The 15,587-nt window shown below is 40.3% G+C and overlaps 1 protein-coding gene across 4 annotated transcripts; it reads left to right on the top strand.

Moving 5' to 3' along the window:
- The first annotated feature begins 817 nt into the window (after positions 1–817).
- LOC143323526 (uncharacterized) lies at positions 818–13,385 on the top strand. Of its 4 annotated transcripts, none has more exons than XM_076735406.1 (12): positions 818–920; positions 1,007–1,181; positions 1,957–2,078; positions 3,257–3,281; positions 3,524–3,570; positions 3,696–3,843; positions 3,950–4,241; positions 5,299–5,404; positions 6,400–6,546; positions 8,164–8,224; positions 8,961–9,124; positions 10,568–13,384. In XM_076735406.1, the coding sequence occupies exons 2-12, from the start codon at positions 1,007–1,009 to the stop codon at positions 10,598–10,600; spliced, it is 1,320 nt and encodes a 439-aa protein (XP_076591521.1). In that variant the 5' UTR covers positions 818–920; the 3' UTR covers positions 10,601–13,384. The 4 variants fall into 4 exon arrangements, with proteins under 4 accessions (XP_076591521.1, XP_076591519.1, XP_076591518.1 ...); XM_076735404.1 differs by having other exon boundaries at positions 852–920; positions 3,944–4,241; positions 10,568–13,385; XM_076735403.1 differs by having other exon boundaries at positions 863–920; positions 1,004–1,181; positions 3,944–4,241; positions 10,568–13,385.
- The last annotated feature ends 2,202 nt before the right edge of the window (positions 13,386–15,587 follow it).

The raw sequence follows: 15,587 nt of genomic DNA, 5'->3' as shown, positions 1-15,587 counted from the left end.
CAAAAGTAATTATTTCATCTTCAGATGGGTAACAAAGGCATGCCATTTAAGGGAAAGGCACTTTGAAGAGCAGCGACATGCAGACTGCCAGTCAAAATGTGCTTCTTTCACTGACTTCAGTAATTGTTTACAAGCTCAACAAAGTGCCCAAAAGTTGTTATGGCTGAGATTTATCAGCGACAAAAGAAAAAAAAAAAATCTTAATTTTGTTTTTGTTTTCACCCTACCAAATACCAGGGAACTGTGGGATGGGACCCCACTCCATCAGCAGCAAACACATCATAAGTTCTACCTATGTGTGCTGCAAGTGTGCCATGTTCAATCAACTCCCAAATGTTGTCACTCAGCTCTTTATGTAAATATACCATACCCAGCCAATAGCTGGCCACCTGTTTCTCCTAACAGTGGTGGGAGAAGTATTCAGATGTTTTACTTGAGTAAAAGCAGCAATATCGCCATATAAAACCCTTGATTACAGGTGAAAAATTTATATTTCATTGTATCCTTTATATGCTTAAAGTAATATCAAAAGTCATGGTTTTCATAATGCAGCAGAATGGCATCAGTGGCTTATCACAGGCCTATATTAGCTATATGATTTGATTATTATACTTATTTATTAACACATAAACGGCATTTTCATGCTGCAGCTATAGATTTCATTTGAACCATTACATCCTGTCACTGTTTTGTCTGTGCAGTGATAAGTGTAATATTGCTCAGAGCGTCATGAATTAGAATGAGTGCTCTTCTCTGTCACATGCTTCAGCGTGGGCGTCGAGCGTGGAAGTCTTCAGCAGGCGTGGTCCTCATCTGTGAGCGGCCCGTATCACGTCACCGCACGCGCCGCTCAAAGCCACAGGAGCCCGGCGAACAAACAGGTGCTGTGACCCGCTGAGCAGCCCAGTCACAGGAACTGGGTCGGTATTTAACTTTCAACTGCTGACATCGGAGGACTGAACGCCCACTGGGCCATAGTTTAATTCCCCGTCTTCTTTTTCAGTAGATGCACAAGATGAGAGGACGGTACAAACGAAAGGTCCCGGGAGAAAGAAATGATGGGACAGCCGTCCTCGGGGCTGGGCTCTCCCCTCCACCTGAGGAACACACCGCGGGCGACACCGAGCCACACACACCTGTTCCCGGTGAAGCTGACCAGGACGTGGACGCTGGTAGAAAAGGTAAGACGACTTGCTTTGGCCACAACTTGATTGTTAGACCAATGTTTGCGAGCTTTCGTTCGGGTAACATGTACGAGTCTCATGGAGGATGAATTCCGATTTTAGTTGACGCCGGCAAACACTTTAACAGCTAGCTAGTGTCTTAAAGTGATGTTCGTTGGAGAAAAAAAACAAACAAGAATATGACTTTGAGAAAAACTATGCTCCATTCAACTCTTTGTAACAGGTGTTTTAACACACAAGACTTCAAGTTAAAATTCTACATATTTATTATACAAATACACTTTATAATTGTCCACATGAATGCGTGTAGACTCGTCTGTCAGTGTGACGCAGTTTATTTAAACAGCAGCACGAACTACAGCATCAGCTCCTGTTTAAACCAGCTGAAAACAAACACTGAACACTGGAATATCTGTCAGGGCTCATGTATTAGTTAGCTGCATATTACCCAAGAAACAACCAACTGAGTACATGTTTTGTATGTGAAATCATTAACTGGAAAGTAAATGTTAATACATTGTCCTCTGAAATAACTGTATGTACAAGTTAGTACCTCAAAATTCTGCTGAAGTATTTTTCTGATGTAGATATACACAGTTACTGTATTACACAGCTGAAAAACTCTTGGCTTCACCACATGTTTAGAAATGAGTTGTCAGGATGGAAATACGTTCAGGTCGCCTTTTTGGTGACAGACACTAAAGATTCTGTGTTAAGTGTTGTGTAGTCAGGTCCTGCCATAAAGGTTCGTCCTCCATTGTTTCTCCACTAGGTGCAAGATGTTCCATGTATGATGGTGAGAAGGTCTACCTCGGAGTCCGCGTCAAAATGCCAGTCAGGGATCTTCTGAGAAACATCCGCCTAGCCCAGGGCTGGGATCCTCAAGATTTTCAGGTAGCTTTTTTGGTTTGTGTTATTTTGTCCAAGTTGACTTGGCTCAGTGACCTCAGTAATGATTAACTGTTTGGTTTTGTTAAAGATTATATGAATACAATTCAATTCCCTTTAACGTTAGCAGAGCTCAGTGGGTTTTGCAGGCAGTCAGTCCCTTCCTCCATCTTGTCTGTCTTTTTTTAATCCCAAACAACATGTTGTCAAATATGAAGACATCTGTCTCCATGGCCACAATCTAAAGTCTGCCACTTTGAAAATTTGTCAAAAATCAGCCATGAGTGCATTGAGTTTTGAACTAAAATGTCTCCCTGAGCGATCTTTCATACAGTCCTGGACTGTATTGGGTACACGGAGGACATGTAGGTGATGACTTGTGTTGTGTTGAAGTTATTCAAAACTTTTTATTCAACAAGAAATTTCACCACAAATTGAATAGACATCATTTCAACATTACTGAGGAGATGAGCGTGATTTTTTTCAGATTTGTTTCCACAATCTTGATTTGTTTGTTCATCATATATTTTCATTCTGTCTTCATTATATTCTGTTTATTTCATTTGTCAAAAATGTTTATGTCCATGAATGAAAATCCAACAAATTTGGCAGAATGTTCCGCTGAATTGTGGGAATAATTTTCCTGATGTTGGCGCTACAGCGAAGACGTGATTTAAAAAAAAAAAAGTAAAGTCTTGATAGGAGCATAGACAGCCAGATTTAAATGTCCAACAATGATTTCTGAAGAAATATTAAAAATTGTTCATCACATTTACACTTTACTTTGTTTGGCTTTCCAAGTATGACTGGATATCAAATGTCAACCTCTTTATCCTTATTCTGACAAAACTTTAGATTGTTGATTGTTTTGTCATATTTGATTCCAGATTCGCTAGAAAGAGAATTAAGACGTGGCTTTTCAGTGCATTTATTTTGTGTAAGCAGAGTCTGAAATACATTGTTTTTACCTGCCTCAATAGGCCGAGCTGTAGGTGTAAAAACTCCCGAGGTTAATCAAACTACTGACTCTTAGATGACTTTTGTCTTTTATTGACATCAAATGTATACTTTTTTATACACTTTTATGTTCATGTCAGAAAAATCTGACGCATACAGAGACAACACACTGATGCAGCCCTTGTTGTTTTTTCTTTTCACATCTCAACACAAATGTGGAAACACAGGAGATCTACGGCGAAGCCGTCACAGGTCAGTAAAACCCAGATGCATAAAAGTTAGTTATTTCGGTGTGGTGCCATGTAGATTTTGTTCCTCCTTTAAAAGTTAATGAGCTATATTCTAGATAGATGCAAAGGTTTTGGGACTCATGAACTACCAGGAAAGAACAAAAGCCTACAGGACACCAGCCTGCACTACATCAACTGATCTCTGGCTCTGGCAAACATGCTGTATAGTACTCTGAGATTTAAACTTAACGTTTGCTTCCACAGGAGACAAGAAACGAGTCAAAACTCGCACAGGACGCCAAACTGCCAAGGTGCGTGTTGAAAAACACAGACCCCAGAAGGTTCCTCAAGCTCTATGTATATGTAACGTTGTAAATCACATGTCAGTTCTGAGAAGCTGTTCTAGTAATTCCACATACCTGTCTTTGGCTTCCAGAGAAAACGCCCCACCAAAAGCCTCGAGGAGCTGGCAATCATCATTGAGGTGCTGGAGGAGGATCTCAGGACTGGCAACAACTACCGCTCCCCTCCCCAGTCTTTGTCCTCCCCTGACCCTCCAGTGTCTCCTGAGCAGTCTCCAACTGGTAATTCATGGGGACCAGATCCACTTTATAAGTTACTGCTTAAAGTATAACCTTGATAAATGCTGCGACCATCCCTCACATGCTATATCTTCTCACTAAGGTGCAGGGTACAACAGTGACGAGTCTGATGAAATGATCCCCAGCCCCCAGTCCTACATGACCTATTCACCAGGCATCCCAGAGTACCACCAGGCTCTGTCCCCTCCTGGCTTCATGCACAACAGCGTCCAGCTCTCCAACATTGGAGGAGATGGTGGAGGAGGGGAGGAGTCTCCTCAGAACTATGACTGGGACCTGAACAGATCTGCTTACTTCTGGACACAGCTGCAGAAAGAGGAGAGCCAGCTGAGGGACATCTCTGATGCTGTACTGCTGGCCAGCGATGGACACGGCAGGACGTGAGTTTGATGCAAGAATGTCTTGGCTGTGTGTGGAAATGTTGCAGTACATCCACCTACTGAAGGAGAACTCCATCGATTTTACACATCAAACCTCTGTAGACTGACAGCAGTCTGTCAGCGGTTCAGTTGCATTGTGGCTAATGTAGGCACCAGGTTTTGTCAAGGAAGAAGAATGTGTGTAATAACAAAAGGCCACATCTCCGATTCTGCTGCATCAATAAATGGCTCTTTTTTATTTTTAACAGTATTTAACAGTTTATTTTTAATCACATTATGACTCCAGGACTTCAGATGTGTAGTAAAAAGTGTGATGTTGAAAAATGAAGAGAGAAAGAAGAAAAAAATGAAAACATCCCCAAAACCCAGAGCGCTTGAACAAACTGTGCTAACAGGCGAGATCAGCAGTGTAGAGTCAACATGCTTCTCTTTGGCTTTGCTTAGTGGTGTTGTCTGTTTTTGCTACAGCATCTAATTCTTTACATAATAACTCAGATTTGTGCTCTTCTACTTTCCCTTTAAATCTCTGTCCTCCTTATAATGAATAGAATATCTGTGTTTGATGTCTCAGGTCTGTGGTTTAAAGACATGAACGGTTCCGAAAGAAGGCCTCAACTAGTCTGATCATGTTGTCTCTTTAATGATACTAATTAATGATGGACATAAATGATGGCTGAATTCTATTTAGCTGTATTGGGTTCAGGCTCCTTTCATTGTGATCTGGTGCACTGTCACTGTCATGGCTTACTGGGACACACTGTTAATGTTGTTGGGAGCACCCATGCTTTTCCTACAATGACAAGTCAAAATGTCTGTGAAACAAAGGCCTGTTGTGGTTCAGCTGGTTGAGGTCGCTCAGGCCTGCAGGCATCCTGCAACGAAGTCCTAGTTTCCGCGCTTGCTTTATGTAACCCTCAACTAACTACGCGGTGTAAAACACAGACTCAGACCTGTTCTTCTCTTACAAGATTGTAGGCGGCCTCTTTGTGTCACTAAGTTCCCTTAATGTGAGGTAATTTTTTGTCTAAACATTGTGGAATTGTGCTCGTCCTTCCAGGGCTCTCCATAAGGTGGCCTGTGTCGGGAAGAGGGCACTGGGCTACGCCATCGCCAAAAGGATGGCTGCACTCAACAGCCTGGACCTCAAAGACTCTGATGGAATGGTACAGTACAAAGGCATTTGAAAGTTACATTTCTAGTTTGTGTATATATACATCTAATTACAACAATGAGTGACTTCAGCATTTCTTTTAACCTATTTGGAGAATATGACGCGGAGGCAACCGTGGCAACTGATCTCAACAGCGTCCATTAATTCCTGAAAATGGAGCAAAAGAAAACACATTGGTCCCAAACCACTCCAATGTCTATTTTTGTGCATTATGCCCATAAGACCTGGACAAACGTCAGGAATTCCGGTCAGTTATTGACTATGGACCCTACTTTCCTGTGTTTTTGTGTCCAAGTGATTGATAGAGACAAACATTTTTCAAGTTTTTTCAGTATTGAATGAGAGCACTGCACCTGGCAGCTGTGAAACGGGCTGCAATCTAGTCCCTCTGGGCATTTGTGCACCATCAATGCACATCCACTAAAAGTATTTGTTTTTGCCACTGACAGGCTCAGATTGTTATTCTAGGTGTCTGACAACATTCTGAAATGATCCCTGCAGAGATAAACCTTTCTGGTAAAGACTAAGATCAGAAACAGCTGTTATATTGCTGTTGCCAAACCCACCAGACTTGATCAATGCAAAATGAAACTCACCAAAACCTCTTGTTTCATCTTTCCATTGTTCCAGCAATCACAACCTCTGGTTTGGTTGAAGTAAATTCTGAATTTATAGAATCGGTTGAATTATTTTCATATCTACCTCAGGAATGATTATCATTATACATTATTATTAACTCAGACATTATGACCAGAGAGAAAGCTATCACAATGTAGATTTCATAAAAACGAAGTACGCTCCCTGTCCACTCCGCACTGCAAAATAACTTAAATCTCTGCTAAAGATGGTTTGTTCACATTGGTTGGTTCATATTGCATACTCAACTTCATCTGTAACAGATTGATGTCTTTAACATGTTTTGTAAGTCTGCATGTTGTGTCACCATTGGAGCATCCATAGTTTATGTTAATGCCCCTCTGTTCACAGACTGCCCTCCTCTATGCAGCACAGCACAACCACCACCTGATGGTAGCAGATCTGATTCATCTGGGGGCCAACGTTAATGAGACAAACAACTTAGCAAAGTCCTGCCTCCACCTCAGTGCTGAGAAAGGCTACATCAGAGTCCTGGAGGTTAGAGCCTTGTTTTTCACTCTTCTCTGAATGTGTTTGGATGGGGTCTCTGTTCTTTGTCAATACATGTGACACTTCAAACCTTAGAGGATGTCTTCACTATCAGATGACATATTTGAAGAGATGATACGTTAATTGATCAAGAGAATGAGTGTGAGGTTTCCTGTTCACTTTTATCCTCATTGCAGAAATGTCTTTCCACTACTCCCATATCACATTACAAGTAGCATGACCCCATTTGTCACAAGTTCTTGGTTGCTTCAAATAAGGTTTCCTCTGATCCAACCTAACAGGTTATTCAGGAAAGTTCCTCTGTGTTTGAGTTTATAAGGTCTTTAGACGGCTTAGATGAAAAGCTATGACAAAGACCAACACAGCCAGTTTTTTAAGGTACATTTAGAGTCATCCTTTGGTTATTCAGTGTGCTCTAATCTTAATGTGTTCATGTTATATTTAACCAGCGTGATGGCTTAACTTTTTTCTTGATTTGGTCTGTATGATGGATGAGTCATGACTTGTGTGCTGCAGAGAACACGGGGGTGCAGTATATCATAGAACACACCATTAGATGTTAAAGGGTGTGTGTATTGATGTCATACTGTGCAGAAACAGATCAGTTATTTCAGGTTGCAACTTGGGTAACCCATCATTGTGCTTCAAAGTAAATATTTTCTTCCAACTGTTCACTTTCATAGCACAGCTTAAATGCATGCAGCAGATGTTGTTTGACAAGACTGAAATGTTTTTCTTCTTTCTGTGGAGAGCACATTGTCAAGGGCAAACAACCCATGCACATTATGGTGTCAACGCTGTTCACACATCTGCCTCTCACCTTCTTGCACCAGTTATGTTGGAACCTGCAGTGTTTATACTAGAGCTGCAACAGTTAGTCAGTGAATTAATTTGTTGATTTTTATGGGATAACCATAACCATGCTGATAGTTCCAGCACTGGTGTAGAGCATGCATTGATCATGCATTGCTGAGCCACTCTAACTCAACTGAAGAGTCCACTTTAAGTGTATGCCTGGAATTCCACACATTACCAAAGCGTTTTTCTACATGCCAAATCAAGTGTAACATATTTAAGTCTTGTGCAACCTCCACCAAACACATGAACATGTGTTCTCTTGTTTACATCAAACAGCATGCAACTTTGTTGATGTTGTTCAGATCATCAGCAGTGTAGGATAGGTGATGTTGTAGGGACACATAGGGCACAGTTAGTACAGTTCCCAATGAAAAGTCTCAGTAATCTACATGACTGATGTCTCTCAAGACTGTCATTGTCCTCCAGTCTGTTCCCTCTAGCTTGCAAGAGTCCCAGGACCACAGCAGCTGTGGTAGCCTGTATCCTGAGTATGGCCAGAAACATGGACTATATCTGTGCTGCCTTGTAGTATGTTCAAATTTGAACTGCTTTATTGCCATTCTGCACATCTCTGACAAGAATAGATTTTTTCTCTGCAGGGGCGGGTCTTTACTCCGTTTCCAAACTAACTTTGTGTTTTTGAGTACAGTGTATTTAAAGCAGATGAGAGGAACTGATGTTGCTCTATGGTGCTCTTTTGCATCTTATGAACTTATATGTTTAACATGTGTGCATGTTTTCTTTTAGGTTCTAAAACACACAATGATGGATGGTGTGTATGTTGATGTTGAAGCCACTGATAACTCTGGTAAGAACTGTAATCTCTCAAATTCTTGAGGCTACGAAATGGCAATGATAATAAATTCTTTTCCAGACTGGAGCTTTATAAAGTGCATCACATTTAGAGTAGAAGGGATGCTGTTGAGTGGTCGCATATTATGTTATATACAGTGTAAAATAATAAAAATAGAAACACATTTAAAAAAACAAGCAGGCTAAAAGGCAACAATGTAAGCTGAATAAAAAAATAGGTGCAGTAATCACAATAGAATAAATTGCAGAAAAAGGGGCAAGCTACAAAGATGAGACCTCGGCTGAAATTTAAAAATATTAGCTGAATCAGCTGTTCTAACAAAATATAGTCCAAACTTTAAGGTCCATGCTACCAAAAGCTCAATTTGAGTAACAAAAAGAAGAAAAGGAGCCCTTCCTCAGCATAAAAAATGACCAAATAACTATTTAAGAAAAGCATCACAACCATTCTGTTGTCACATCTATTGACAATTATTTATGTTTGCAAAAAAATGGTATGAACAACAAAATGATCAGAATATTATCAACAATAGTATCACATATTTAGTAATCTGTGTAACTTACTACCTGTGTAGTAAGTTTGGTTGTTCACCAGAAAGGTTTCATCTTTGTCAGTCACCATTTGACAGTTCGGTGTAGGTATAGTTGGATGTTAAACAGTTAGCAAGAGGCTGCAGTGAATGAAGTCTCCCCAGAAGTCCCATATTCCAAATATTTGTGTGTGCTCTCAGGAATGAGTGTCCTGCAGTGTGCTTCGGTGGCTCTGAAAGCCACAGTACGCGAGCTGGAAAGCAGCAAGTCCCTCGATCACACCAGACTCCACACGCTCCGCCAAGAGCAGATGATGGAGACCCTGGAGTGCCTGCTGCAGATGGGCAGCTACCTTCATGCTATGGTAGGAAGCAGTATAATAATAATAATGATAGTTTTTCATTTTCACATGCAAAAAAAACATCAAATCAGAAATGTCAGATCATTATTCGTGGCTGTAAAGACTGGAAAGCAAATACTATCCAAGAACATTAGGTCATGTTACAACATAAAAGAATTCTGATTCTGATTAGAGCTATATTTGAAGTGCCATTTGGAGGAAATGATGTTGAATAAGATGTGACCACGCTCTGGGAAAGCTGCTCACTTTTTACAGAAACAGTAACCACTAACCAGCCACTATAATAAAACTTCCTGTAACTCAGACGAGCAGACTCCGCAGCAGCGGCCAAGTCACACCCAACGGACAGGTGTAGCCAGGACGCATTCAGAGTGTGCTGAAGACATTAAGTACAGTTGTCCCGTGTTTGTAGTTCAGCTTTGTGGCGGACCATCATGTCATGAAGGGCATGAACAAATATTGTCAGTTGTGAACCTTGTAAAATTATAGGTGTAACTCCTTCCTGTTCCCTTGTGGTTGGTATGTTGTATTGAGTATGCTATTGTAGAGAACTGTAAATTATGCTGGTATGCTTTTGAAGTGACACATAGAGCCATTTGGGCCAGCAGTGGTCATCAAGTTCTGCATAACGAGGATGAGTAGACCCAAAGGCTGGTTGAAGAGCAGAGCCATTTCCCTCAGCTTGTCTATTTTTAGATGTACTTGCTGTCAACACCAAGCTAGCAGCAGGCCTTTAGGGAGTGTTCTCTTACAGTGGAACACTTGGTTCAAGCGTGAAAAGACAAATCAGAAAGGTCACATCATAAATTATCACACTGTAGTGTCAATACGTGACAACAGTCGGGTACGCTGAGAGGATGACAACTAGTGACTGCAAGTCAACAGTTACGTTTGTCCACTACAACATCTCATGACTACATACTTCTGAAATGATTGAATTCATGTCAGTCTCAACTATACTTGATGATAATAGCTAGTGGTAGTGTTAGCATGCTAATGCAAAAGTGAGCTGAAGTGTGAGTCTGACAAAGGACAGCATCAGCTGAATGTCAAGCCATGTTTGACAACATGGGACGCATCCTGACAAGCAGAGTCTGATATTCTCAAAAGGCACAGGTACAGAAGATAAACCCCTTTGATTTTAGTAACAGCATGGTCTTTCCTCTGGCACCTCCACCAGGCCAAACTTAATTTCTGCACCACTAGTAGAAAGGATATCCGAAAAGTTCTGTTTATCCCTTACAATCCTTTGTTTAAGGTTGGGATTAACAAGCTTCTATTGCGCTTACTTGAAAGAATCTTGGGCTTGCTGTTCCAGTAATTATTACTCCAATATTAGCTTTTTTCTAGAGTAATATGTATTGCATATGTTTCGGCATCTACAGACACTTGCAGAAACACTCAGTGTACTTTACAGACTAATAGATTTTTCCCTCTCTTTCTCAGGGGAGTCGGTGTATGCAACCTACAATGGGCTGATCACCCAGTGCATCTGCACCTGCCCGGCAGGGCTGTTTGGAGACCCGACAGTAATGTTCTGAGTTGGTTCAGGCTTGAATTTGTCACAGAGAGAAAAGAATCACACTAATTGTGTTTTTTCTCCAAGTATGAGTTCAGGCCTGTTATGTAAAGCATCTGAGGTTTTGTGTGTGGTAAAAATGCCTGACTTGCAATCAGGTATTTATTGTAACCTGCACAGAAACATCAGGTGCCCATTAGTTGGTTTCTGTGAAACTTCCATTGTTTGTTACATTGGAGTAACAAGTTGTCCTCAGTTACTGTGTCTGTGGAGACCCTCATGTAAATGGAAACTGTTGGCTTTTCCATGCCAGTGTTCAGGTCCAGTAGTGATTTAAAAGCCTGGTCCTCTAGCAGAACTTTCCAGCGGGGAGAGAAAGTCACCTAAAGCATAAGCATTTTCAACTTGCATACAGTATGTTGTAATATTAAGACAGCGATGCCACAGTTTGTAGTTCACTGCTGTATATACGTTCCAAAACATCTGTGATTCTGACTTTTTAATAATTGTTTGTCAAGGACTGGTCAATCGATAAGGATTAATCTCTCACAAAAACGGGATATTTTCCCTCCCCACTGGGAAGTTCAAGCCATAGAATTTACATGTCAGATCTTTTAAGGAGTTGAGGACATTGCAAGTTTTAGTAAGCGCTGTATGGTGATGGGGAGTGAAGACAGTTTCATTTGACTGCCGTCACATGTAAAAACACTGTCATATCCGGGAGTTTTGGTTCTGTTTATGTATTGCGTCTTAGTATACTCTTGTCTACACATGTAATCTGTTATACAATGTCATGTAATGTCTGTCTTTGACCTGAATTCTTCTGCTTAAAGGAATACTTGGGAATATTTACATTTTGGTAAATTCTTACTGGGAGTCAGAGAAGAATATCAGTTTAAAGTGTTTCTGTTGCATTCAAAACGTGTTTAGCCTACCTAGCTTAGCTCGGTGACTGGGAGCTGGGGACAGAGCATGGCAGAAGCAGTCAGAAGTGCACGTTGTATCATCATAGAACACAAAACATGGTGATCTGACAAGCAGACAAGCAGGACGTCTTGTCCTCTTAGCCAGCTTTACGCACTTTCCCTCTTCCGAACAAAACCCAGGTACTTCTCTGGTGTACTGCTGGTTATCAAGGTGGCTAACAACATACAACATATAAACAAGACACTTTGGATTTGTTGGAAGGAACATTTTTCCTCCTGGCTAGGTCTTTACCCTGCATTCAGTCTTTGTGCTAAGCTAAACACACCATGGACTGTCTTTCTACTGATTATTATTAAGTGTCGAGACACTGCTGTAGTCCATGTAAAGGTTTTAAAACATTACTAATTATATGTTATTACACTTGATTGTGACAACAAATATGTGTCCCATTTCTCAGGAACCTTAGTTTTTTTGTTTGTTTTTTTGTTTGTGTTACTTTAAAGTGAGTATCATGAATGTTATTTTCTGGGGTTAAACTTTGTTCAAGCAAAGATGCTAGTATAAGGATTAAGAAGTGATCTTAAGGCCTCTTTATGGATGTATAGTGTGGTGGTGGGCAACAGTGAAAAAGATAACATCACATTCCACATAAAACAACACATTTATACACAGACAACAGGAGCATTGTTTACTGTTGAAGAGTTTTGAAGTGATGCATGGTCACTAAGTGGTTAACCACAGTTAGTATGAAAATGGTTAACTTTGAACAAACCATAATCATGTATAGCAAAGACTGGTTTATACTGTATGTATATTGATAATCAATAGGACAGATTTATTAACTGATTAAAGAGTCATTCAGTAGTGAGAGCAGCCTACAAGGAAGTAATCAGCTTACTTACTCTGGAATGAGTAACATAATTGTGTTCATTTACAGTATCTTACACATTTGTGGTATCTTGCCACTCATAATATGGGGAATTATTAGGGGAGAAGTCAAATCAATACTCTTCTGAAAGTACAATCGATCACCTGGGTGCTTGTTTTACTTTGCAGGGATGTCATAGTTTATACTGACAGGTAGAGGATGCTGGTCTGTTTGTATTAGAGTATTTTATAGTTTGGGAACTGTAAATGTGGGAAAAGTGTGGATGCACTGTAGAGAACTCCTGTAGAGTCAACTGCAAAGATGTCACCAACGATGCCTTCAGGTTGTCTTTGTGTTGTGTTCATGTCATGTGATGTGTGATGAGCCACGCAGATCTCTTTGGTTCAGGCAGAGCTGGCCACCAGACATGAATGATGTCATAGTTTCAACCAAAGGTTTGAAGTACAGATAACTAATGTGGCAAATCAAGACTTTTATTACATAAGTAAGTGCCACTTACCACGTTCTTACATTCATGATCATGGTAGTCCTGATCTTCAAAGATTAATAGCTGTCCTAGCTGTAGACTAATATTTTATAACTGTTTCACACTAATCCAATAATTTTATTTTTTTTTAAAAATCTCTGCTTTTAAGAAATAGCATTTCACACAGATGTGCGTCATCACAAACATACATGTACAAAACTGTTCCAGCAGCTCTTTGCAGTGTGATAATAGAGTAGTTGTCCTGCAGGCTATTACATTTTGACCAAAGATAACAAGAAAACTGTATTTTTTAAAAAAAAAAATTTTTTTTTTTTGTTGTTGTTGTTAATTGAATAATGATTCACATTGGTGGTGGGTATTGGTTGCCAGTATCACTATCAATGCTTCTGTAACAGTATATGCATTTCATCTTAAAGAGGTCAATAAACGTCTGAGTTTGGTAAACATTGTTTTTCAACTTATTCATCGGTGGACTTGAAGATGCCAAACTCATGGAAGAATCCACACGGAAACTGGTTTGGCAAAGCATGACATAAGATTTTACATGAGTAAACGTTCTCCTACTGTTTCACAAGCACAGGGACAACAAGACTGTAACCTACATAAAACAAGACACTGTCTGCTGAAAGACATCAAGCAAATTCCAAGTTTCCTTCAGTTTATATTTTATGGAGAAATTACTCATTAAAGGTATTGATTAATAATAATATGCTTGTCTTTAGAATGCTCAAACTGCCATCTAACATTGAACCTTTTGTTGACTTGAACTAAATTTTCTCCTGAACAAAACATGTAATTTTGTGCTACAACTTATCTTCCTACTGATGTGATGGAGACCACACTGACGTCTTGATCATGGCCCTGTTTTGACTGGGAAATCTCTCTCCACCACAGCAGATGTTGCTTAATTTATTACCGATAATGTATACATCAGTTCATTAAAGAGGGGGAGACACAGGGAGACAGTATGCAGAAGTGGTTTGAGAAGGTTCTGTGGAAATGTAACTTTAGAAACATCCCCTGCAGTGACAGCTCAGCTGTGAATCCACGCTGATAACAAAACACAGACTCCTGACAGTCTCTGTTCAGACCTCTGCCTTGTCAACATTGAACTTGGATGGATCATACCCTTTACTGCTGCAGTAACTTGTTTTTCTGTTGTGACCTGGCAGGATCCATGGTCGATGTCGACTAAAAGCACAAAACAGTTCAATCTTCCAAACCACATCATTTACACTAATCAATAATATTGTGGAAAATTCTATAAAAACATTATACAGGTACAAATGAACCAAGTCAAAAATAATAAACTGTGCAATAAACATGAACTGTAATTAAGATGAAAGGTGACTGGTTGATACTGATGCATTTCCAAGTCTCAGTGAACATTATTAATAACTTTAAATGTCAAGCTCTTCCGCCTGAATGACAGAGCTTAAAGCAGAAAACAGCACACTTGTCAAGCTGTCGGGCTCTCTCATGTGTCTCAGGAGTATCACCTCGATGTGTTGGGGCTTGCTGGGCCGGGGTGGATAGATGAGTAGTGGCAGCAGCTGTGAGCAGTTTGTCTCCTGCCAATGTTTGATGGGAAACAGCATTTACCTGGGAGAGAGTGCACTGAAACCCACATTCTTGACATTTCACATCATATTGCAAAAGAAGACCATTTGCCTAATGTTGAGTGGCTGACTCATCTGCGATTAGGCTTACTCATCACTTTACACAGAAATAAGGAACACTTCACAGGTACCTGGTCCTCTTCAGGTGTCCGATAACCTTATGATAGTAAGAACAACAAACAACATGAGAGACTGAGGGGAGCACAAAGGACAAAACAAGCACAAAGGCAACAAGCTGTGGTGGAGGTTAGGATTGGATTGCACAACAGAAACCAACAATTGAACAAAACGTTGCATGAAACAGACCAAAGTCACACACTTAAATCAAGTAAAAGGAGCTTGCAGGTGTTCTTGCATTGCGTGCCTGAAATTTTAAAGCCAGAGAAAAACAACAGGCGGGGCAGAAAGAATGTATATATGTTCACCTGAGGGGAAAAATACCTCTTGACTCATCGTACCCGTTCCATATTTCAGTTTGATGAAAACTGCATCTGCTGGAGCTACTGTTGTGGAAGGAGAACTCACATTATGTAAAATATAACATTAAACGGAAAATATACCAGGAAAAACTGTTACTACCATCTGCAAATACTCATGAAAAAAGACCAAGTTGAGTAAGATCTAAGCTGAGGAAAGTGATGTGAGTGTGAGGCGCCACATGTTTGAGGGTGTCAATCCACGGCAGTCGTCTCTCCTTGAGACATGTGACAGACACGGCATGGCGCTGAACGGAAAACAGAATTGTATTTATATGATGAGGGTTTGGCTGCCACAATTGAAGCTGTTGATTGATTGATGGTGCGTCACCATAAGATGAACAGCGACTGTTCAATACTTCGTCTAACCCTGGTTAAGCTCTCATATGCCTGTTGGAGAAGTGACAGTGAGTGATCCAGAGTGATCCATGAGTATAAAGTTATGCACTCATTGATTAAACTTAATCATTGATTTATTTTTTTAGATTTTAGCATTATTTTTTGTGCTGCATTTTAAGTGGTGCCAACAGGAAAGACCTTACAGAAATG

Source organism: Chaetodon auriga, chromosome 7 (genome assembly GCF_051107435.1).
Source record: "Chaetodon auriga isolate fChaAug3 chromosome 7, fChaAug3.hap1, whole genome shotgun sequence".
Lineage (NCBI taxonomy): Eukaryota > Metazoa > Chordata > Actinopteri > Chaetodontiformes > Chaetodontidae > Chaetodon > Chaetodon auriga.
The sequence above is the reverse complement of the archived record's forward strand: the minus strand, read 5'-3'. Positions and strand labels throughout refer to the sequence as shown.